The 23788-nt window shown below is 38.3% G+C and overlaps 1 protein-coding gene across 1 annotated transcript; it reads left to right on the top strand.

Moving 5' to 3' along the window:
• The first annotated feature begins 4648 nt into the window (after nucleotides 1–4648).
• On the top strand, nucleotides 4649–18070 carry LOC131398935 (aldo-keto reductase family 1 member C23-like protein). The gene is made up of 9 exons (XM_058532852.1): nucleotides 4649–4732; nucleotides 6706–6873; nucleotides 7554–7670; nucleotides 8958–9035; nucleotides 9486–9608; nucleotides 12408–12517; nucleotides 13424–13589; nucleotides 16262–16344; nucleotides 18028–18070. The coding sequence occupies exons 1-9, from the start codon at nucleotides 4649–4651 to the stop codon at nucleotides 18068–18070; spliced, it is 972 nt and encodes a 323-aa protein (XP_058388835.1).
• The last annotated feature ends 5718 nt before the right edge of the window (nucleotides 18071–23788 follow it).

The following is a 23788-nucleotide window of genomic DNA, read 5'->3' as shown; positions in this document are numbered from 1 at the left end:
TAAATCAATTCAGTCGCTTTCCTCTTCCCCTTCTAAGTTTTTCTGGTTATACCTTATTCTATTTTGTGTTGTGGCTGTGTGTTTACAGTGATGAGGTTAAATTTATTTTTGGTGAATTTCTTCCTTTGATCTTTGAATTTAGTATTTAAGTGGTTACTAACCTATTCCAGTAAAGATCTACTATTTTTCTGAGTTTGTCTACCTACTTTTCTCCTTCCTCCAAGCTTTGTGTTCCCTTTCTCTTCTTTTTTTCAGCCCTAGGGCCTTCTTGAGTATTTCTTGTAGTGGGCGTCTTGTGGCCATGAACTCCCTTAGCTTTTGTTTATCTGGGAGAGTTACTATTTCTCCATCATATTTGAAGGATATTTTTGCTGGATAGAGTATTCTTGGCTGAAAGATTTTATCTTTCAGTATTTTGAATATATCATTCCAGTCTCTTCTAGTCTGTAAAGTTTCTGTTGAGAAATCCCCTGAGAACCTGATGGGAGTTCCTTTGTTCATTATTTTTTGTTTTTATCTAGCTGCCCTTAATATTGTTTCTCTGTCATTGACCCTGTCTAGCCTTACCACTAGGTGTCGTGGTGAAGGCCTTTGTCTGTTAATATATATAGGTGTCCTGTTGGCTTCACTTACTGGTATTTTCTGCTCCTTCCCCAGATTTAGGAAATTCTCAGCTATTATTTCCTTGAATAGGCTCTCTGTTCCTCTTCCCCTCTCCTCTCCCTCAGGAATACCTATAATTCTTATGTTACATTTTCTAATAGAGTCAGATATTTCTCGGAGTCTTTCTTCATTTCTTTTTAGTCTTAGTTCTTCCTCCTCTTCCATCTGGAGCATATCTGTATTCCTATCCTCTATAATGCTAATTCTTTCCTCCATATTGTCAGCTCTGTTCTTTAGAGATTCCAGATTCTCCTTTATCTCCTCCATTGTGTTCTTCATCTCCATCAGCGCTGATTGGTTTTTCTTTATGATTTCAATCTCTTTTGTGAAGAAACTCCTAATCTCATTGAATTGTTTGTCTGTGTTATCTCGTATTTCGTTGAGTGTTTTTATGATAGCTATTTTGAAATCTCTGTCATTTAGTTTATGGATTTCTGTGTCTTTGGGGTTGATTTCTGGTTGCTTGTCATTTTGTTTCTGGTCTGGTGATTTCATATATTTTTGCATTGTGGTTCCTGTGTTGGTTTTGTTTTTCCTCATCCTGGAAATCTCTGGTTGCAATTTCCACCTGCTGCCACTGTCTGGTGGTAAAGGGCTGTGTAGTCTAAGGCCCCTGCGCTCTGCCCCAGTTTTTCTGCTGTGATCCGCAGTTTTGTTTTTTTTTTCCCCACTGCGATCCACGGGTCCCGTCGTTTGATCAGGTCTGCCACGGATCGCTTGGTCTGGTGTGTCGCGGATCACTTGGTCTGGTCTGCCGAGGATCACTAGGTCTTGTCTGGTCGGTTGAGCTGCAGAGTCCGGTTTGCGGGGAGGGGGGAGCTCTCTCTTTTGCCCTCTGGGTCCCTGACGGGGGAGGCTTATCGTTTGCCCCTCTTTATCTGCTCTCTGGGGTGCTCAGATGTTGATGGTAGCCCTGTGGCTCCTCTGAGTCCTCTGTGTGGGAGTTTCCCACTGGCTGAGAGAGTCCGAAGAGCCATGGTTTCTCCCCCGAGGGACGCCCCTCCTCCCTCTCTGGGAGCCACAGGGACTGGGATCGCTGATCTGATGGGGAGGGAGAGGAGTTCTCCTTACCTCTCCCCACTTCCTCCGGGGGCCCAGCACTTTCTGCTCTCAGATGTGCGGCAGTGTGGATCCCTCCGCTCTAGCTTTTCACTGTCTGGGATTCCGTTGTTGGTCTGTGACTGTTCCTTTTGTTGTATCTTATCGGGGGAAGAGTTCACGGGAAACTCACTCCGCCATGATGCTAGATCTATTTTTTAAGCATTCTAGATTATTTCTTATCTCATTAATCATGTTCTTCATATCCAGAAATTCTGTTTATTTTTATGGATTCAATCTCTTTGGTGAAGTATTCCTTCTTCTCATTAATTTTATTCCTGAGCTCATTGAACTATCTTTCTGAGTATTCCTGTAATTCATTGAGTTCCTTTATGCCAGCTATTTTAAATTCTCTGTCATTTAGATTGTAAATTTCTTTAACTTCAGGGTTGGTTTCTGTAGACTTGTCATTTTCCTTCTGCTCTGAATTGCTGCTGTAATTTCCCATGGTATTTGATGAACTAATCCTTTGTTGACACATTTGTGGTGGTATCAGGTCTTATATTCCACCTGCTACCTCTGAGGGGAAGCAGGAGCTGTGTTTCTGATCCCACCCCATCTGCTGGAAGTTCTGGTGGGACACTGTGCACTCTCATTGGCTGGGAAAACATTTGTGCACAGGTTCAGTGTTGCCGCCGCCTCTCCTTACAGTTGTGCTAAGGCATATTCCCACTTGTGGGGCTGCAGCAGTACTGTGGGGGCTCTCACTGGCTGGGAGAGCATTCACATGTGCATGCACATCTGCCACCACCTCTTCTTATGGTTGCACCAGACACTGTGCTTGATGGGTGGGGCTTCTTTGTGGAGTCTGAGCCTGGGTCACACGATGGGACCACAATGGCACAGTGTGCTCTCCCACCAGCTGGGAAAGCATTTGCATGTGTGCACAGGAATGCCTGGGAAGGGTAGGGGAGTGCTCACCTGTCTCCACTACTTCCCTGGGGGCCAGGTCCATACACATTCAGATGTATAGCTATGTGGGTCTCTCAGGCATCCTGTTGTACTTTGTGGGTATCCTATATTGGTCGATAAATGTCCATTTAGTTGTAGTTCAAAGAGGAATAGGTAAAAGGAACAGATCACTCTGCTATGTTGCAGAAGTCACTCCTCTGTGTGTGTGTTTAAGTGAGCATTTGAGAAAACAGTTATGTAACCCACTCACTGCAGATTTTTTTCTACGTCCTGACAATGCTTCACTTATTAGCTTGACTTGCTCCTAGTCTTCGGATCATCCTAACATGAAAGCTGAAGGTCTATTCAGTAATTTTCTCCCTCTCTTGTGTTGCTTTTTTTGGTCTTTTTTTGTTGTGGTAACATTGGTTTATAACATTGTATAAATTTCAAGTGTACATCATTCTACTTCTATTTCTGTGTGTGGCTTTTTTTAATTCTCTGGAAGGTGGCTGCTTTTTGAGCACCCTAAATTCTCCTCAGAGCTTTGAGGGTCTATTCCATGTCTCCACCCTTAATCTCTTGACCCTGGTATCTGTGCATCTATAGTCCCCCTTCAGCTGTAATGAGTCATATGAGCTGCTTTTCAGTTAAAGCTTAGAGTTAGGTGAAACAAAGACACTAGTCTTTCAGGCAGGCCCCAAATATGTTAGAACATTGCAAATAAGATCTTCTATGATCTCTCTGGTTTGAGTGAGGTAACTGGCAGCTGGGCTGATACCTCTTACACACCAAGCCTATCCTGTGCCAGGCAGGGAGAGGCACAAGGGTGAGTAAAACATGATGAAGTTTCCTACAACTTGGAATCTGGCTTTTCCTAACTGGGTGTTTACTTTGTTGCTATAGATCTTTGACTGTTTTCCAGAGGTCCTATTTCAGCTAGTTTCTGGTTCTTTCCTTATGATTCCATGGGAGAACTCAGAGCTTCCCAGTCCACCATTTTGCTGACATCACTCTATGTGTTCAATTTTACATGGCTTCATAATATTCCATTGTATCAATGCATCATAATTTCTTTAACTCTTCCCAAATTTATTGTAATTTAAGTTGTTTCTAGTTTTTTCTTCCATCAATACTGTTGAGAAAGATAATAAATTATATAAAATATCAGTTTTTCCTAGTTACATCATGATAGTTCTCTAAAAGTTATATAACTAGGTGAAAGATATAAACAGTCTAAGATTCTGTTTACATACTGCAAATAGTATCCAAAAGCTGTTAATAATTAATACTCCAATAATCACATTGCCAGAATGTCTTTTTTTTTTTTTATTTTGGTGGCACCCTTTTCAGGATTGCACTCTTGTTAGGACTGGATATTCACTTTATAAAGCAAAGAAAAGAGAAACAAAAATAATTTTGCTCATGGGGAAGGCACAAAGGCAAATTTTCTTTCAGTTTTAAGTTTTAATTCTTTTTGAGGGTCAACTTTTTGAAAAATGCTCGTTAATCATTCCTCTAAATTGTGTCTGTGTGGGCGTTTGTGTTTTGGTATGTGTGTATTCTGTAAGATAGTTGTTTTAAATGATGTTTGATCAAGAAGGGGCTTCATCATGGCAAAAATAAAGCAGAGATTGGTATCTGGAGGTTTCTAGTCTAACAGATGGTCAATAATTGTCTAGCAAAACTCTTTTAGTAATTTACTATTGTATGTGGACCCTGAATAAAAAACTTACTTTTGCAAGAAATTAATGATTTCTATATCACCATATAATAATTCATTAAAATTACACTTGATTTAAAGAAAACAAAAAAAACAAGGTAAATGCTTCCAATTCTAATCTTGCTCCATGGGTTACTGCTTTATCCTTGCTCCTCCTACAATCCATTTGCTGACAGTTGGACAGCGGACTTGGGAGATACCCTCCAGTAATTCACATAACCTGTGAGGCAGAAGAGTAAAACAGCGTCTGCTGAGATAGAAGAGCCACTGGCAATGGATCCCAAGTGTTGGCATGTGGAACTAAATGATGGCCACTTCATTCCTGTGCTGGGATTGGGCACTCATGCACCTGAAGAGGTAACAATAGTGGTCTTGGGGTTGAGGATTCAAAAGAAATTAGACCTAGCATGAGTGGAAGCCGATTTGGCTTGTCAAGTCATTGTGTTGTCTTGTGACTCTGGGAGGCTCACTTGGTATGTGTAACCAGACTAGGACCATTCCTTATAAAAGAGAGGAAGTATTCAGTGTTCACTCTGCATCGGGATCTGACCATGTGGTCACTTCCAGACTATTGTGGGTTTTCCTCCAGTCTCCATTTATTTCCCAGGTTTTCAAAAGAGATGAAATTCAGCAAGGAAGAGCAATGACTATCAGCTGTCTTGCTTTGAGGGTGATTCCCTGGGAGTCATTTCTCTGTATATTCCTGCAATTGAAAATCTCTCTTGCCACCAAGAGGACATGATCCAGAGAAATATTTGTGGTAAAAGGTCCTGGAGATGAGGTGAATGACAAATGATTGGAGAGAGTTGCTGTTCTGTTGTGGGGTGGCCTGCTGAGTGCAAGGCAATAAGTACTCCACCTGTAGTTCACCTCATACTTCTCCTACTGCTTGAGAATTTATCCTTAATGGAAAATCTGGTATCATTTGTGGGAATATGCTACAGTCTTCCAGGGCAAGGTTTCAATTCTTGGTCCTTGTTAATGTACTTTTGATTGAAGCAAATAGGTAGAGCTGAATGGTGGACATAAGAGGGAGCAAAGAGAACAAGTCACTAGACTGGAATCCAGAAGTTTGCTTTCCAATTTTGTCTTAGGCTATTTAGTTGTGTGAAAAGGTACTAGTACTTAAACTTTGAATTTCACTATCTCATCTATAAAACAGAAAGAAATATTCAAAGAGGTATTTTTGAAAGAGATGACAGGGCTACTTTACTTTGTAGTGCAAAGTTTGATGAAGCAGAGGGAAGAGGCAGGAATACCACTGAAGCTTCAGCTTTGGTAAACCTTTGAATGCCCATACGCATAAAGAAAGAGCATGACCTGCAGAGGGCAGTTAGACCGAGTATCTAGTTCATAGAAATATCATTAAAAAAAGAAAGTTTTTGAAAAACTTAAAAAGGAATGGAATATTATTCAGGCTTTACAAAGAAGGAAATCTTGCCATTTGCAACCACATGTTTGAACCTGGAGGACATTATGCTAAGTGAAATAAACCAGACTCAGAAGTACAAATACTGAATGATCTCACTTACACATGGAATCTAAAAAATCAATCTCCTAGAAGCAAAGAGTAGAGGAGTGGTGACCAGGGGGCTGGGCAGTGGGAAAAATGGGGATATGTAGGTCAAAGGGTATAAACTGTCAGTTATAAGATGAATAAGTTCTGGAAAACTAATGTACAGCATCTTAACTATAGTTAATATTAATGCATTACATTCCTGGGATTTGCTAAGAGAGGAGATCTTAAGTGTTCTCACCACACTCACAAAAAAGGTAACTATGTGATGTGATGGATCTGTTAATTAGCTTAATTTGATAATCATTTCACAACATACATGTATACAAAAACCTCACATTGTACACCTTAAATATATACTTTATTTATTTGTATACAATTTTTATTTAGTGTTTTCTGTGTGACTACACTGGCAGAGGACTCTTCAAAGCTTTCACCTTGTTTCTTGAGACTTAGTTCCATGTACCTTTTCCCTTTGTTGATTTTGCTTAGTAACCTCTCATAAGATAAATCATATCCATGACTATAACTAGATGCTGAATACTGCGAGTTCTTTTAACAAATCACTGAACCTTGGGGTAGTCATGGGGACTTCTGATGCTAGTGATCAACCAGGATTGAAGGGGTTGGTGGGATGCCCAACTTTTATTACATAATGGGAAAGACTCAGGCAAACTGCCATGGGTTCATCACTACACATGAAGAACTAACCTAAGAGATTAGGAAAAGTTGATTCTTGGGAAAGTCAAAGATGTGCCTTAGCTATCTCTCCACCATGTGGATATCCAACTGCTACCTTTGGTTGCTCCTCTAGGTTCCTAAGATCAAAGCTGTGGAGATCACCAAACTAGCTATAGATGCTGGGTTCCACCATATCGATTGTGCTCATGTGTACAATAATGAAAAGGAGGTTGGACAGGCCATCCGAAGCAAAATTGAAGATGGTACCGTGAAGAGAGAAGACATATTCTACACTTCAAAGGTGCTGTGTATGTAGTGTCTGTGCAGGCTCTTGTGTGAACGTTATTGTGTGGAGATGAAAGTTACATCATAGGACCAGTAGGTGTTTGGTGATTTGTGCTTATTGGTGCAACTTTCCTTACACATATGCACTTATTAAACCTAGTATCAAAAAAAGATTTTGGATTTCTCATCAGTACTTTGTTCAAATTTTATGATTTTAAATTAAAGTCACTTTACTTTTCTGATCCTCAGACCATATCAGTGTGATCTATCATGGGCTATCAGATCAGACAGAACTGTGATCAAATTATAGCTTTTCTTATCATCTGGGTGACTCGCTGCAATTTCTTAACATTCTGCATTTCAAATCTCACCTCCATCAATAAGAGAGAGCAAGATAAGAGGCACTTTATGTATTAAACAAGATACAGCTAAAGTGACTTGAATTCTGTTCAACACATATTATTATCCTAAAGTACTTTTACCATACTGTGATCTAAACAAAAGGGAAGCTACTTATTCCCCATAGGATTGAATGTTTGATAGAATTAGGCTATGTTTGTAAACTGCTTTGTGAACTCCATCAAACAGACTTAATATAATGGGCATGGTTATTATTTGATAACACTTTTTATCTCTTGGGTCATATCCTTCCATGGCAGTAATAATCAACACAACTTCCATCTTTATCTTCTACAGCTTTGGATCACTTTCCTTCAACCAGATTTGGTCCGACCAGCCTTGGAAAAGTCTCTGAAAAATCTTCAACTGGACTATGTTGATCTCTATATTATTCATTTTCCAACGGCTTTGAAGGTTGACAACTTGCGTGGTCACACCTATTTTGCTTCTTGTTTCAGAATGTCGATCAACTTGCATAGATGGTTGAATTCAGATTTTTCTTATAAGGATGTAGGGATTTTTATGGTAGAGAAGTATCCCCAGAATAGTAATTCCTGATTATCTTTTTATTCACTGTTTTTGAATCCTTAATTTCCTTCTCATGCCTCGAAGAGAAAAGAGTTCAACAATCTCAAATCCTCTGCCTCAAAAACTTGAGGAAATAAAAATAGGCATCTTCAACACACAGTCCTGATTATGACTCCTGAGTGTCTTGGGATGTCGCAATCACAGAGTTTCATGCAGCTGTGGTGAGCAATGAAACTGCCTTACACTTGTACATAACGAGTTGATCTCCTCTCTCACCATTTCAAGTTGAAAGCAGATTTGGTGGTGCTCCCTCTGGGAGGGTCTAAAAGTAACAGACTTCATAGGGACTTGTGAGACCTTGCCTACACTGTTGAGTGCCTTCACAATGGAATTTTGTAGAGTGTACTTAGGCTTCAAGGACAAGTTATGTATAATTCTTGACTTTAGTTATAGAAAGCTACTCAAGCTCTCTCCTATGCAAAAGAGTTTATGGGACTATGTATATAGGAAGTCCAAGTTGTGAATAGATTTAAGGATTTGGAATAGCCTTCAGAAATGTCTCTTTTTCTTTGCATTACTATTGGTTAACTTCATTTTTGTCTCAACATTTTCTGTTGGTGGCAAATATGGCCTTGGGGCTGTTGAAGGCTCATGGTCATTAACACGTGAGAGCTTCTCTGGATCTACAAGCATCCATGTTAATCTTGAAGAGAACCTCAACTGACCCTGTTTGGTTCATGTGCCTGTCCTTGGGCCATCAGATGTTCCAAGGGATAAGGATCTGATTTTCTATCCTGGGTCAAGATTGCAATAGTTATTCTGGAAATAAGATCATGTCACTCACTGTCATTCCCAGTGCAAGGGAGGCCTTTCACAAGAGGAAATTATAGGGGCAGAGAAAGGTAACACAAGTCACTATGAGTCCCAATTAGGACTTAGGAAAATGGTATTTATTAAAACATATCATAAGTTTAAGAGATTAGAGGAAGACTGTATCCTAAAGACATTCCTTACAACTTCACATGCAAATCACTTTGCTCATATTATTATCTACAGTGTTACACAACCTACCTCATGGAGGTTTAGTGTCCTGGCCCTAGATGTACCTGGCAGCCTGGCTAAGTGTGGAGAAATTATTTTGTGACATCACTAAAATGACTGCTTCTATTCTAGCCAGGGGAGGAACTTCTTCCAGAAGATGAACATGGAAAAGTAATATTTGACACAGTGGATCTCTGTGCCACGTGGGAGGTAAGTGCTTGAAGGAGAGAGCGTAGTAGAAGCCAGGAGAGTGGAGATCTGCTTCATTTCTTCCACTTGTGAAAATGGGTTATGCGCCTTCAGATTCTTCAAGTCATAAACATGTAAAGAGATAGTATGCTGTATTAGTGTGGAGGAAACCAGTACTGACACGTTACAGAGAGGAATGGAGGAGAAGAATTAGGCACAACAAGGATAGGCATCTCTTTCCTTCAATGTGTAATACTCTCACATTTTTCTAAGGAGAAGACAGTAATGCTTCTTCTTGCCGTCACTACATTCCTCTGTATTTAGTTTACTACTTTCTCTCTTCTTGGTAATCATGCCAATTGGCTTCATTGTCATTTTTTGACAGTTGTTCCTTTTAACAGATTTTCTTGCATTTATTCTTGATCTATAGCCAATTTCACAAATGATTCTTCACCACCCCTTCCTCCCCAGGCCATGGAGAAGTGTAAGGATGCAGGACTGACCAAATCCATCGGGGTGTCCAACTTTAACCACAGGCAGCTGGAGAAGATCCTGAACAAGCCAGGGCTCAAGTACAAACCCGTCTGCAACCAGGTGAGCAGCCTCTGCCTCCTCTCCTTTCTGTTCTTCATCTCCTTCTTCTTGTACTACTGCCAGATCTCTATTTCACCTCCCTTCCTATTTATCTTACCTTTGTGGAACAGAAGACCCTAGAGAGCAGAGCTTCTGTCTAGAAGGGTGTGAATAGAACCCATAATTGTATCTCTGTTTTGTAAATTCTTAGTGAAAAAAGTGGTGAGACCTTGTGGTAAATTGTGTGTAAGAATTTAGGGAAGGTTAAAGAAGTGACAAAGGGCTGGAATAGTTACCACACCTTAGAGGGAAGGTGACATTGCCCTGAGCTGTAAAGGGTGGCCAGAGATGCGATGGGTGAAAGTGATTTGGAGAGAATTTTCTGCAGAAAGGAAGGCCATGAAAACGCGGAAAAGGCAGTAAATAAGGAAAGAGTGAAAATAAGATGAGGTAAGTGTTAGAGGTTTGTTTGCAGTTTGGATGCCTGAATCCTTCATCTTGTTATCTCTGCGTTCAGGGGTCTTTGAGTAAGAAGCACAGATACAAGAAAAATTAACTGGAGACTATGAAAGTCATCCAGGCGAGAGGGATTAAGTAACTGGTTTCTGTTGATACTCATGGTGAACAGAATCAACACTCAGGAACATTTAACAGGAACATAGAGCAGACCTTGTGATTTACTCAATCTTACTTACTGCGTAAATCTTACTCAGTTCACTGCTTCTCCTTGTCAATTTCTACTCCTAAATTAACTGTTTAGACACTTTATTCTGTGTCTGGTTGTTGTTTCTGTGCTCTTACTTTTTTTGTCCTATTTATACTTTATTATGGTAAGAATATTTAACATGAGATCTAGCCTCTTAACAAATTTTTAAGTATATGATATAATACAATATTGTTAACTGTGCGGATAATGTTTTATAGCTGATCTCTAGAACTTATTCATCTTGCATAATTGAGACTTCACGCTCACAATTAGCAAATCCCAATTTCTCCCTCCTCCCAGCCATTGGCAACCACCATTCTAGTCTTTGATTCTGTGATTTTTAGTATTTTAGGTTCCTCACATAACTGGTATCATGTAGTACTTGTCCTTCTGTGAATGTCTTATTTCATTTACCATAATGTCCTCAAGGTATAATTTGCAGTCAAGGGGAAAAGGTCTTTGATTTGAAAATGTGGCTTATAAAACTCAAGAATTTGACATATAGTGATATAGCATTATTGATTTTCAGTTATAAATGTTAAAAAAATCATGTGATTCTAGCAATAGTTTTATTCCTAACTTTTATACGAAAATTTGCAGACATTCAGAAAAGTTAAAAGTATGATAGAGAACATCCATATTTTCCTTCCTACATCTGAAATTTTTTACATTTTACCATGTTGCCAAATATATGTGTATATATGTGGATCTATCAGCACAGATATATGTAATATTTTTCTGACTCTCTTCAAACTAAGCTGTAAAGATCACTATTCACCCCTGCAAACCTCAGAAAGCTTATCGTCTAGTGTCCAGTTCATATTCAATCGTGCATGTGGTTTTCCCAATCTTTTATAGATCTTCTTCTGTAATCAGAAGCCAATTGTGGTCCACATATTACTTTGATGCATACTTTTTAAGCACTCATTCTGGAATGGTTTCTCAATCCTTTTTCTTTTTTTTAACCATGACCTCCAGAGAGGTTTATGTCGAATATTCGGGATTTATCCGATTTCTATCTTGTGATGTTTATTAACTTGTTTCTCTATTCCCAGTTTCTGTAAATTAGAAGTTAGATTTGAATGCCTTATTACATTAATGTTACAGATTTTGGCAAAAAAATGTTCTTTGCATGCTGTGTCCCTCAAATTGCTCTCCAGTATGAAGCCTGTCATTACAAATTGTCCCATTATGAGAGATATCAGTTTGTTTTCTTGATCAAGCTAGTGGTAGCCAAGTTTTTTCTTTGTAAATGTGTATTTTCCCCTTTGAAATTGCCTAGCAATCTCTTGGGTGATAATTGTCATTGGGGAATGCACATTGCCCCCAAATTTTCACGTAATCTTTGAGCAGCCATCAATGATTTTATACTGAATTAGTTATTGGGATTTGTAAATAATTATTTCCAATCTTAATGACTCTTTTTAATTTTCCTACCTGACTTTTTAGTGCAAAAATAACATTCCCTCTCCAAGTCAGGATAAAATGTGTTTATTCCTATAAGGTTGGGTTAAAGCTTAATTCCTTCCCTTTAATTATCAATGTTCTGAGAAAGCAGTTACTGTAATAACATCAGTGGGAACAATTAGTTTTGTTCACTCTCTCTCTCATCACTGTGGACTCATGGAACTTTACTCTATGTGTAATAGTTGCTTTTAGTCATTATTCCCTTTGATGCTCAAATCTTCCCAAATGTCACCAGTGGGATCCCAATCAAACTGGTTCCTTTGTCCTTTAGACATCACTTCCTGAGTCTTTGAGGAATTTCTTGCTTTCTGGCACAATTTGATGTCCAAGGTTCAAACAGTTCTCCTCCTGTCTGGGATCTGGATTTAGCCATGTCTCCTTATAGTGTACAAGGGTATTGAGTAAGCACGATCTGGTCCCTAGAGTTGCTTGTTCTCGGGAAAATCTTTTTTTTTTTTTTTTGCCTTTTCAGGGAACAGAGATATAATAATTATTTTTTAAAAAATTATTACTTGATGTTGATATTTCCAGTTTAAATTTAATACTGAAAAATTTTCTATTCAGCTTTTTTTTTCCTTTAAACTTTCTCTTTCATGTAATACTGCCATTCCTATAATCTGACATTTTTCTGTCTTGGCATTCTACAGGTTGAGTGTCATCCTTATCTCAACCAGAACAAACTGCTGGATTTCTGCAAGTCGAAAGATATCGTCCTTGTTGCCTATAGTGCTTTGGGATCCCAGCGTCTAAAAGGATGGTAACGAAGACAACAAAGAGTTTACCTAAAACATCATTTTTAATGAAATATTTTTAATCAGACCATACTCAGATTTTGGAGTTAACTCTCAACTGGCTTGGGGAGAGAAGAGGGGGCCAGAAAAAATCCTTCTCCTTTACAATCTTATCACCCAGGCAGTGCTTTTGCATTATACGTCCCTGGTTGTAGATTAATCAATTAGAAATGTCTGCATTAAATGTATATATAATCCAAAAATTGAGACAAAAGACATAAGCTTAACAACTATTTAGATATTTATTAACTAATTAACACATTTCTAATAATAGGCTCTCGAAGCCTCACTTACTTTATGTATGAAATCAGGATAATAATTCGTATCTCCCAGGTTTATCATGATAGAAACAGTCACAATTGGAAACATTTTTGTAAACTTCTATAGGAATATTACACACTATAAGAAATGATAAAATGAATAGTTCCCATTCTTGGACTATTCAATTTTTAACAATATCATAAAAAGGTTAAAATAAAACCTATCCCATTCTTTTCCTTTCTCTTTCTTCTTTCATACTCTTGTTCTTACTTTGATCAGAGAAGAAAAATTGCCACTGAGAAGTAAAAGAGAAAAAAATCCATGAATTTGGAAGCATTGGTCTGAACTGAAGCATGTATCAAAATCACCTGGAGGGCTTTGCAAACACAGACTTCTAAGGACCACACATGAGTCTGTGAATCAGGTGGTCCTGGGTGAAGCCACGGACTTGCATTCCTAACAGGATCCCACATGATACTGATGCTTCTGGTCCAGGGACCACCTTTTGAGAAGCACTGGTCTAGAGTGGACCTACTGAATCTGTTTGGGAAAACTCCTAACAAACTGAATACTCTTTTTCTTGTCTTCAGCATTTCTGCATTTCCTTCCAGGGTAGACCAGAGTGCCCCGGTTCTCTTGGAAGATCCAGTTCTTTGTGCCATGGCAAAAAAGTATGAGCGAACTCCAGCACAGATTGTCCTTCGCTACCAGGTACAGCGTGGGGTGGTGGTCCTTGCCAAGTGTGACAATGAGAAGCAGATGAAGGAGAACATGCAGGTAATGAGTGAGGCTGTAGGCATAGGGATCCTAAATAATTTCCTTCACATATGCTTGTCTTTGTAAGGCTCTCAAGACATCTTGAGGTCCAGATGAGTTACCTGTTATTTCCCATGCATGTGTGCCTTATGTGTGTTCCCACTGGTTTTCTCCTGCTGTTGCAACAGGAGAGGCAGCATGGCTGGAAGGAACTCAGATTGGATGGAAAACAGAGGTTTAGGTGCTGCATTAAGTCTGCAATGTGCTCTATAGCCCTGTGCAAGTAAATCTCATTTTCTTCATTCTAAAATGAAGGAATTGGATTATGTGGTTTTCTTAGTGCATTTGGGCTGCTATAACAAAATATCACAGACTGGGTTGCTTATGAGCAACCCATTAGTTTGAGAAATAATTATAAGAAATTTATTTCTCACAGTTCTAGAGGCTGGAAGTCTGAGATGAGGGTGCCAGCATGGTGGGTGAGTGCTCTCTTCTGCGTTGCAGACTTATCTTTGTATCTTAAGAGGGTAGAAGGGGCAAGGGAGCTCTCTCAGGTCTCTTTTATGAGGGCATGGGTCTCACTCAAGAAGACTCAATCATCATTACCTAATCACTGCTCAAAGGCCCCACTTTCTAATACTGTCACAGTGAGGGTTAGGTTTCTAACAGACACAAAAAAATTAGACTATAGCAGTGATCTTCAGTCTCCAAATCCCTGTGGTTTTAGTTTGCATTTCCTTGAATACTAATGTAGTTTCATTTTCATGTACTTGAGTTTCCACTTTTGTGAAGTGCCTGGTTAAGTCTTTGTCTATTTTCATTAAGTTGTCTGTCTTTTTATTTACATGTAGAGAGACCATTTGTATACCATCAGGTATAGCTGCGTTAACACTATCCCCAATTTAGGGGTTTACTGTGAATGCCATTTTTTTCGTTCATGATTCTGTGATTTGACAATTAGCCTGGGCTCAACTAAGCAGTTCTATTCTTGGCTGTGCTCTCTCATGTATTTGCTGTTAAATGCAGAGCAACCTGGCACTTCTGCTTTAGGAGGTTGATTTGACTGTTGTCAGAGGTGGATAAACTCTGTTCCATATAATTTTTAATATAGTTGGCTAGACTGTTTTCATCTCATCATAGTGGCATGATCCCAAGGCAGTGAGTGTATACCTGCAAAGCTTTTTCATGTCTAATCTCAGAATGCACTCACCACTGCTTCTGGCAAATTTTATTGTCCAGTGCAAGTTACAGGCCAGGTCAGATTCAAAGAGTAGAGAAGCTTGCTAAAGTGTTTCTGTCTCTCCATTCAAATTTGGGTCTCTAATACACTTTGAGGATTTTTTAATATGATGTGAAAATGGACCCAAATATGTATATGTTTGAAAGAAAATCCAAATGTCCATATTTTCCCACCGATTTGCATTGTCATCTCTGTCATGTATTAAATGTCCCTCAAACAATCTCTCCTGTCTTTTCTATTCAGCTGCTTAATTTTCTGTAATGTCATCTTATAGTGGAAAATAAGTCTTCTTGTCAGAATGGTAAATTTTTTTCTTCATTCCTTTTTCTTCTTTAAGAATGTATTTGCTGTTTTTGACTAGTTGTTCTTTTATGTAAAATGTAGTATCACTTATCGGCTTCCACGAAATATGAGTGTAAGTCTCTGTTTCATATTGCATTGAAAATATAGATCAATTTGGAGAAAATTCACTTCTTTGCAATATTGAGATTTCCAATCCATGATTATGATATGAATTTTTAATTACTTAGGTGATCTTCATATATATTTAATAAATTTCATAACTTTCTCCACAAAGGAATTTACGTAATACTTTTGTTAGGTTTATTCACGGATAACTAGTAAGTTTGATATCCTTTTGAATATTTTTCCTAACTTTTTATTTCGAAGATTTTCAAATGTACAGAAAAGCTGAAAGAATAAGGCGATAAATGCCTTCCCTAGATTCATCAATTATGAAATTGTTGACATTTTGCCTATTATCTATCTATCTGTCTATCTACCTATCATCTATCTATATACCATCTGTTATCTATCTTTCCAACTTCTCTATCTTTCACAGTCTTGGAGTATTATTATGGATTGATGGATTTATTTGGTTCAAAATATTAGTCATTGCTAGCATTCTTTCTTATGTTTAAAGTGTCCCACATTTAGACCGTGACATCCTCTTCAAGTCAGTTACTATGTCCTTTGAACATGACATCATTAGTATTTGGACAATCATTGGTTTTAATTAATTTGAAAAAAAAATTTTTTCACATTCTAACTGTTCATTGATGGGATATAGAAATCCATCTGTGTTCATCAAAATTTTAAATTATATTATGTGTTTTTAAAATTTATTGCTATTTTCTTCTGGATCTTCAAAGTACGTGGCAATATCTCTTTGAATAATGTAAGCTTTGTTCCCTCACCTCTTTTTAATGATCTCCTTTTTGTCTGTAGTCTTGTACAATTTCAATATGCTATATCTAGTGATGAATTTCTATTTAATTTTTGCCTGATATTTATAACCACTTGATTATCTTGCTTGATATCTTTAAAAACTTTAGAAAACGTCTAAGACACTTTGAGTATTGCCTGTGCACCATTCAGTCTGATTTGCTTGAAATTTCCAGATTGGCAATTATGCTTTCCAAAAATCATAAAAATCTTTCCACTTCTGTCATAGGTTTTTGAATTCCAGTTGACTTCAGAGGACATGAAAGTTCTAGATGGCCTAAATCGAAATCTTCGATATGCACCTTATCAATTGTAAGTGGCTTTCGTAAATATGTTTGTCTCAATTTATTGTCTGATAATGAGTGTAGGATGATTGTTAAAACTTATCTCACGACCAGGAAGACAGAGACCAGTTTGAATCAGGGAGGAGACAGGTGTTTTCTGGAATTGCATCCCAGACTGACTCCAAGCTTTGTTCACTGACACAACAACATTGTGAGTGGACCAGGGTCAGCTTGGACTTACACACATACATCCTGCACTCATCACTCCATGGAACTTTCCAAGAAGCTCGATATCGTTGCTGACTCCACATCTTCCACATAGGCCTCTCATTTCTACAACAATCTAGTGGACATAGACTGTGGATATCACCAGTGTAGCCTAATTCAATATTTCCATAATCGTGTTTATCATCTTGTTCTCCCAACTTCTCAATTCTTTATTAGATTAAAGGCTTCTCCATCAAGCTTGTGGTCCATGCCAGATATGCCCGTCACCCCCTTACGGAATCTTCATGAGATGCTGCCAATTTTATGTCCTTCATAAGTTGCCGTATCTCTCGTTTCCTTTTCATTGCATGTTTGTTCAGGACCCAAATACTGAATTTTCCTCCTGAAAGGCTGGCCTTGTGGGGTCCATGGGAATTCTTGGCTTGTATTTTCTGAAACGTGGAGATCTCAAGGGAGAGGATAAAGTTTTCAAGAAGAGAGATTTAAACCAAAGGAGGAGTGTGGAGGCAAAAGCACCATTGCTGGAGAGAATTTACAGTCTCCAAAAGATCTTTACTACTGCTTCATGATCTAAGTTTCTGGAATTTTGAGAAAGGACCTTCATTTTAAATGAGTGAAAGGGAAAAATGCACATTGCTTTTGCCTGTGAGAATTTTAATTCAAAATAGTAATAAATGTGAAAATGTATGGAAAAGGATCAGCATAATGACAAGTTCTGAATACTCAAAACTTGGTAGATATATTATTGCCCTTGCTAATATATTTATTTACATAGAGACACATGAAGAATAAGAGAAATAATGCAGAGAGAAAGACAGAGTGGTATTCAATCAGTATTTCTTCCAATAAATTAGATATTTTAATAATAAGCAGTCATTTTTCTATCACTTTCTATTTTGAGTTATTACTAAATTGAGATCTACCCGCTGTATAGTCAGTTCCTTGGAGATGGGACCCAATGTTTTTATGACACCCTTTCCGTTTCTGAATCTAACTGGATGTGTTGTACGTGGTGAGAAGTTAGTAAATATTAATAAATTTAAAAGATGGACGTGAAATTGCTGTCAGTAACTTATATCACCCTTAAGTATTTATTAGTGCTGAGTATGTGGCTGGACTTGTCCTGTGCAAAACAAGGCAGAATCAATCTCTTCTTCCACAGAGTATTTGAAATAAGAAAGAACAAGCTATCTTGTTCCTTTATTGACAGATGTAGCTCGAGAGGAACATATTTGAATATTTGACTCTGTGTGTTCTGTGTATTAAGTTCTGGGCAGGGAATACTGGTTGAATAATTTAATTATTATTTTTAAAAAATTGTTATAAAGTCACATTTGTGAAAGAAAGAAAGCAGACGTCACAACCTGTCAGGAAATAAAATGTTTAACTTTACCCTAATGACAGCTCCGTAGAAATCACTTCTCTATCATCCTAGAAACAGAGTCATTGAACCCATATTGTGCCTTGTTCTTTCTCATTATAGTGCTGCTGAACACCCTGAGTATCCATTTTTTGATGAATATTAACATGGAGGCCTTTGTCCTGACTTCTACCAGAAGCCCTGCATGCGGATAATGAGGCGGGAAATGTCTCAGATATTGCTGATCGGACACAGCAGTGTGGGTTCCATCCATGCTGCTTAGCAACACATACTCAGCTAGACTTAAGGCAGGAAAGAAAGGCACTCAATTTTTCTCACTTTGTGTAAAAATTAAAGCTTTTTCTCTAAAGACTCTTACCTACTCCAGTCTCTATTTTGTTTATATTCTTTCCTTCTGACTCATGAGAGCCAAAAACTGATTTACCTAGAATCTGTGTTGGGTGGGAGATGGGATATGATAACAACAATTTTATAGACACTTCTGGAGTGGGATGGGTAGAGTTGTCAGCCTCTAGGGAAGCAGTAGTTAGCATGTATTTATCAGTCAGTGTGCCTTTAGCCCTTCTAGGAACAAAAGAACACACTCCCTATGGTCTGGATGGTGAGGCACATATTACAGGGATGACCAGCAATGCATAAGCTCCCTTCCATCAGAGCTCCAGGAAATCCCAGAATGAAGTATCCCTGTTTCAGGGCTGGCCCAAGAGGAGGGAGCAGAACCAGCCTGGAATGATTAGGATTAGGATTACGATTAGGGTTATGACCCAGACACACAGAAGGTTTAGGAGGAGAGAGTTGAGCACACATCTGTTGGATAAACTTTGGAAAATGCCTCCATCTCTACTTCTCTCCTGCACATAAAAAGAAACTTTCCACAGCATTTTAACAAAGAACAAGAGTTGAGAGTCAGGTCTAGACTTCCACGTGTGCTCAAGTAACAGTAATGAGCTTGCTGGGTTATAGTTGGGCAGGAATTCAAAGAAGCAACTGACTGATGAGATCATCCTGAACATTAACTCCATGTTTATCAAATTTTATCAGCTTCAAAAAAATATTAATTTGATATACTTGATCCTTTTAAATGTTTCAAAGACAAAGTAAGGCACACTTCCAAATGCAAAACACAAAATATTCCTAAGCCATTAAGTATTTTCTGTAAAGCCAATGTTAATATGGCAAATACACTTGGTAATTCTAATTCTCATAAACATTTAACACCATTAGAAATATATGCATGTAAAATAGCACAATGCTTACAACATTTGTTAACTTGTAGGAACATCTTTTTAAAAAAATCTTTATTTTCTACAATTTTTAACAGTACAAACTCAATCATGTAATCCTAAGGAACCAAATTTTGATCTCAGACCACCTTGTTAAAATTTGGAACAATCATGGACTAAACATGGACAATCACAGAACTTTGAGACTAAAAGTTTTTCAGGACCTGGGTACACTTTCTAACACCTTTACCTGCAACTATTACTTCCTCTCATGACCACACTCATCTGTCATAACCACTGGGCTTTCTAAAGCCATGCTCTTCAGCTGGGATCTAACCAACAAGCTGTGTACCCCACAGTCTTTCCTAAAGCGATTCATCCTCAAAGTAGAGAAGGCTGTATAGTTATGTAGCATAACTTTATGTTGTTAAGATTTAGCACATAATTATTGAGATGGAACAGGTAGGCTGCAATTGTACCCTTTTTATTCTTTATAATGTCTCCCTGGACATTTTTTCAGTCGGTTGATTGAAATTCATCTTGAAGGGCTGTTCCCCTGGGAAGATCAGTGTATATGACAAATATAGGCAAGTAAACTCCCTAGGCCTGCTTCAAGCAGGAAAAAGATAAGGAGAAGAGGCAAAGGCTCAAGAAAATATGCTGTCTAACTAATTCAGAACTGTTCACAAAAGAGAGCAAAATTTCAATATTATTGAAAAGGCTAGAGTTCCAATTTCTGATTACACAGATAAAGACGTTAGAATTGAAGATTTCCATCCTCATAACAAGAAAAAAGAAAAATAAACTAAAAATCAACAATTCTTCTTAGGTTCATCAGAAAATTGAAGTCACAGGGAGAATTGCAGACCCAACACTTGGAGAGACAGGTGGATACAGAGAATCACGACTTACTGGGAACAGGAGAATAACAAAGTTAGTCGAGTACCATTACTCAATTTCAGGGTCTACTAGAAAGTTACAGCAATCAAGAGATTGTGGTATTGGTGAAAGTATAGACCAATCAATGGATCAGAATAGGGAGACCAGAAACAGAGCTACACAAATAGAGTTAACTGATGTTTGAGAAAAGATCAAAGGCAACCCAATGGAGAAAGAATGTTCTTTTCAATGAATGGTGCTGGAACAACTAGACATCCAGATGCAAAAGTGAATCTAGACTAAGACCTTACACCTTTCACAAAAGTTAACTCAAAATAAATTAATAGACCTACATGTAAAATGCAAAGCTATAAAACTCTACAAGATAACATGGGTGAAAATCTAAATGACGTTGGGCATGGTGATGACTTTTTAGACACAACATCGAAAGCTCAATCCATGTAAGAAAAAGATTGTTAGACTTCATTAAAATAAAAAGCATTCTGCTCTGTGAAAGATGCTGTGAAGAGAATGAAAAGACAAGCCACAGACTATAGGAAAATACTTGTGAAACTATATCTAATAAAAGATAAGTATCCAAAGTATACAAAGAACTCTTAAAACTCCATAGTAAGAAAACAAAGAAACCAATTTAAAAAGGAGCGAAAGATTTGTATAGACACTTCACCAAAGAAGATATGCAGGAGGCAAATAAGCATATGAAAATTTACTCAATATCATTTGCCATTATGGAATTGCAGATTAAAAAAAATGAGATACCACTACACATCTACTAGAATGGCCAAAATCCAAAACAATGAAAACACCAAATGCTGGTAAGGATGTGGAGCAACAGCTTTCACTACAAGTGGGAATGCAAAATTTGGAAGGCACTTTGGAAGATAGCTTGGCAGTTTCTTGCAAAACTAAACATACTTTTACCATATGGTCCAGCAATTGTGCTCCCTGGTATTTATCCAAATGAGTTGAAACCTTGTGTCCATGCAGAAACCTTTACCTAATTGTTTATAACACCTTCTAATGACTGCCAAATTATGTATGGAGATTCATTGGATATGGATACATAATTGTATCTATAGAGTAGAGTCTTATTCAGTGATAAGAAGAAATGAATTATCAAACTATGAAAAGACATGGAGGAACCTTCACTGCATATCACTAAGTGAAAAAAGCCAGTCTTAAAAGGCTACATACTGCATGATTCCAACTGTATGACATTCTGGAAAAATCAAAACTATGGAGACAGTAAAGAGACCAAGGTTGCCTGGGGTTTGGAGGAAGAGAGAGAGGGAAGGGTGGATAAGTGTAGCACAGATGATTTTTGGGGTGATGAAACTATCCTGTTTGTAGACAGTAACGGTGGATACACATCAATATGCATTTTTCAATATTCATAAAGCTGTACAACCCAGAGGAACCCTAACGTAAACCATGGACCTTAGTTAATAATAATGTATAAATATTGTCTCGTCAGCTGTCACAAATGTCCCACAATAACGCTCGTCAGTTGTCACAAATGTCCCACAATAATGCAAAATACTAATAATATGGAAAGTGGGGGTATAGGAACATGGGAGAGACTGTGTAGGAACTCTCTGTGCTTTATGTGTAATTTTTCTGTAAATCCAAAACTACTTAAAAAGTAAAGTTATTAACAAAAATAAAAAATGTATGGTCCAATTTATATTTCTTCTAACAGTTCATTCCCATTAACTGAAAAAAGTTTTTGAGCACTTGCTAAGAGTCAGATTTTGTGATTGTCTCATGACACAACTGTTCAATGATCTGATATACACGTAGTCAAGATGTCAGTGCTTCTAATAGTTCTGAGGTCTGTGAAGGTGAACTGGAACAGGATGTGAGGTCACTCTCTGGTAAGCACCTACATCTTAGTGAACTAGGTTAGCAGGTTGCTAGGCTTACTGACATAAGATCAAATGGAGTCGTTTTGGGGAAACTGGTTTCCAAGGGGGTTTTCCCTCACAAGGGAAATGGAGCCAGACTTCAAGGGACCATCCACCTCTGTGAGTTGACCTACTTGATATCTGCAGGTTTGTGGCAGCTCTCTTATGCTAGACATTTTCTGCCTGCACAGCATTTGGAGATACAAAAATTCCTTCATAACCTGCAGAGTAAACTAACAATTTCATTCCATACTGGCTTACAGTAGCACAAAGGTAAAGAGCAGATATTCCCTGGGCCTATAGGAATGTTCAGAGATGAAGCCTGAGACAGCATGATCTGTGAATGGCACCTGTGTTCAATGCAGACTATAAGAACAACCTTCTATTTGTAGAACTGAGGCAAGGGAGCAAAATTCCTAGCTTGGCGATAATTTCTACATTGTGCTCTGTGAAACTGAAGCTGTCAAAAATAGTCCTTGCAAGTAAGAGGCCATGGAAACTGCAGTTCTAAACATAAAGCAGTTGAGAAATCATGGAATCCCTTACAGAGATTCAGCTAATATACTCCGAGTAAAAGGCCAGACAGTTATATCAATATTGGTCTATTTGGCATCAATATCAGGAAACTTGACTTTCAAAAGAAAGAGTGCAATCATCCTGAATCATAACTTAAGACTTGGAACCATGAGAGTTACCACAAAACCCCAAGACATGCAGGAGCAAGAGTGTTACTGAAATCAAAAATGCTGAATCAAACAAGGAAACCTACCACCATGAAAAAGAACCAACAGACTCAACAAATAGGAAACAAAACCACACAAGAAGAAATAAAACAATAGAGTCATTTGAGCATGACATGAAAATAATTTGGTTTAGCACTCTCTAAGGAATTAAGAAGGGACAAACACTTATGAAAAGACAAGGTAACTAAGTAAGAAAAGACAGAGGAGAGAAAGAATTAATTGGAAAATATTAGTTTATGAAAAATAAATCATTTCAATAAAATAGGAAAACCCCAATAGATGCAATAAATAGGAGATTAGACACAAACCGCTATGAATTTTTACTTAAATTAGTGATTCCCTTTAGAACCTACTTTATTTCTTTTTTTCTACCAAAGCCAATGACAACAGTGTATTCTGATGACTTCCATGTAAAAGAGGTTAAGTCACTTTGAACCTGAAAACAGGGACAACACCTCTAGGCTTGCTCGCCTTTGGAGAAAACACATATCCTTCTTGTTAAATTTACCACACCGAGTTCTCAAATTACTAGAGAGACTGTTTCCTTCCAGTGGGGTGACTGCAAGACTGGGCCTTGAGATTAACACTCAAGCTGTTCAGCAGGGCTGGTCTGTGGTCCCAGGTTCTGACTCTCCAGTAAGGCCCTGGCTACCACACACTATGCCTCCTGAAGTTTATGGATGAAGCATGGCCTTAAGGGCTGCCCATGGGTTTTGGGACCAAACAGCTGCCACTAGGGGCCTGAGGAGGCACCTTAGAAAAACAGATCCTTAGCCTACTGGGGTGTCTTGGAGAGTGAAGTCCTGGGCTCCTGTCAGTGGCATGAGGACTCAGATTCCTCTCTGCCATGAGAAAGAGACACTTCAAGTGGGCAGCTGGGCCTAGACACACAGCTTCCTTGGTTAAATAGCAGTAGCTCCTTCAGGACAGGGCCAAACTCCAGGAGGATGACCTCCCCCATGCTCAATCCCTCACCTGCAACCATGGGTGAGGTGGAATTGCACTTTCTGCCTACCCTCTTGGCAAAATGAGGAGGCCCTTGGGACAATGGCAGTGACGCCATCACACAGAATGGAGCTCATGGGCCAGTGGT

The sequence above is a fragment of the Diceros bicornis genome, chromosome 36 (assembly GCF_020826845.1).
Source record: "Diceros bicornis minor isolate mBicDic1 chromosome 36, mDicBic1.mat.cur, whole genome shotgun sequence".
NCBI lineage: Eukaryota > Metazoa > Chordata > Mammalia > Perissodactyla > Rhinocerotidae > Diceros > Diceros bicornis.
Note: the sequence above shows the minus strand (reverse complement) of the source record. Positions and strands in the feature narration are given on the sequence as shown.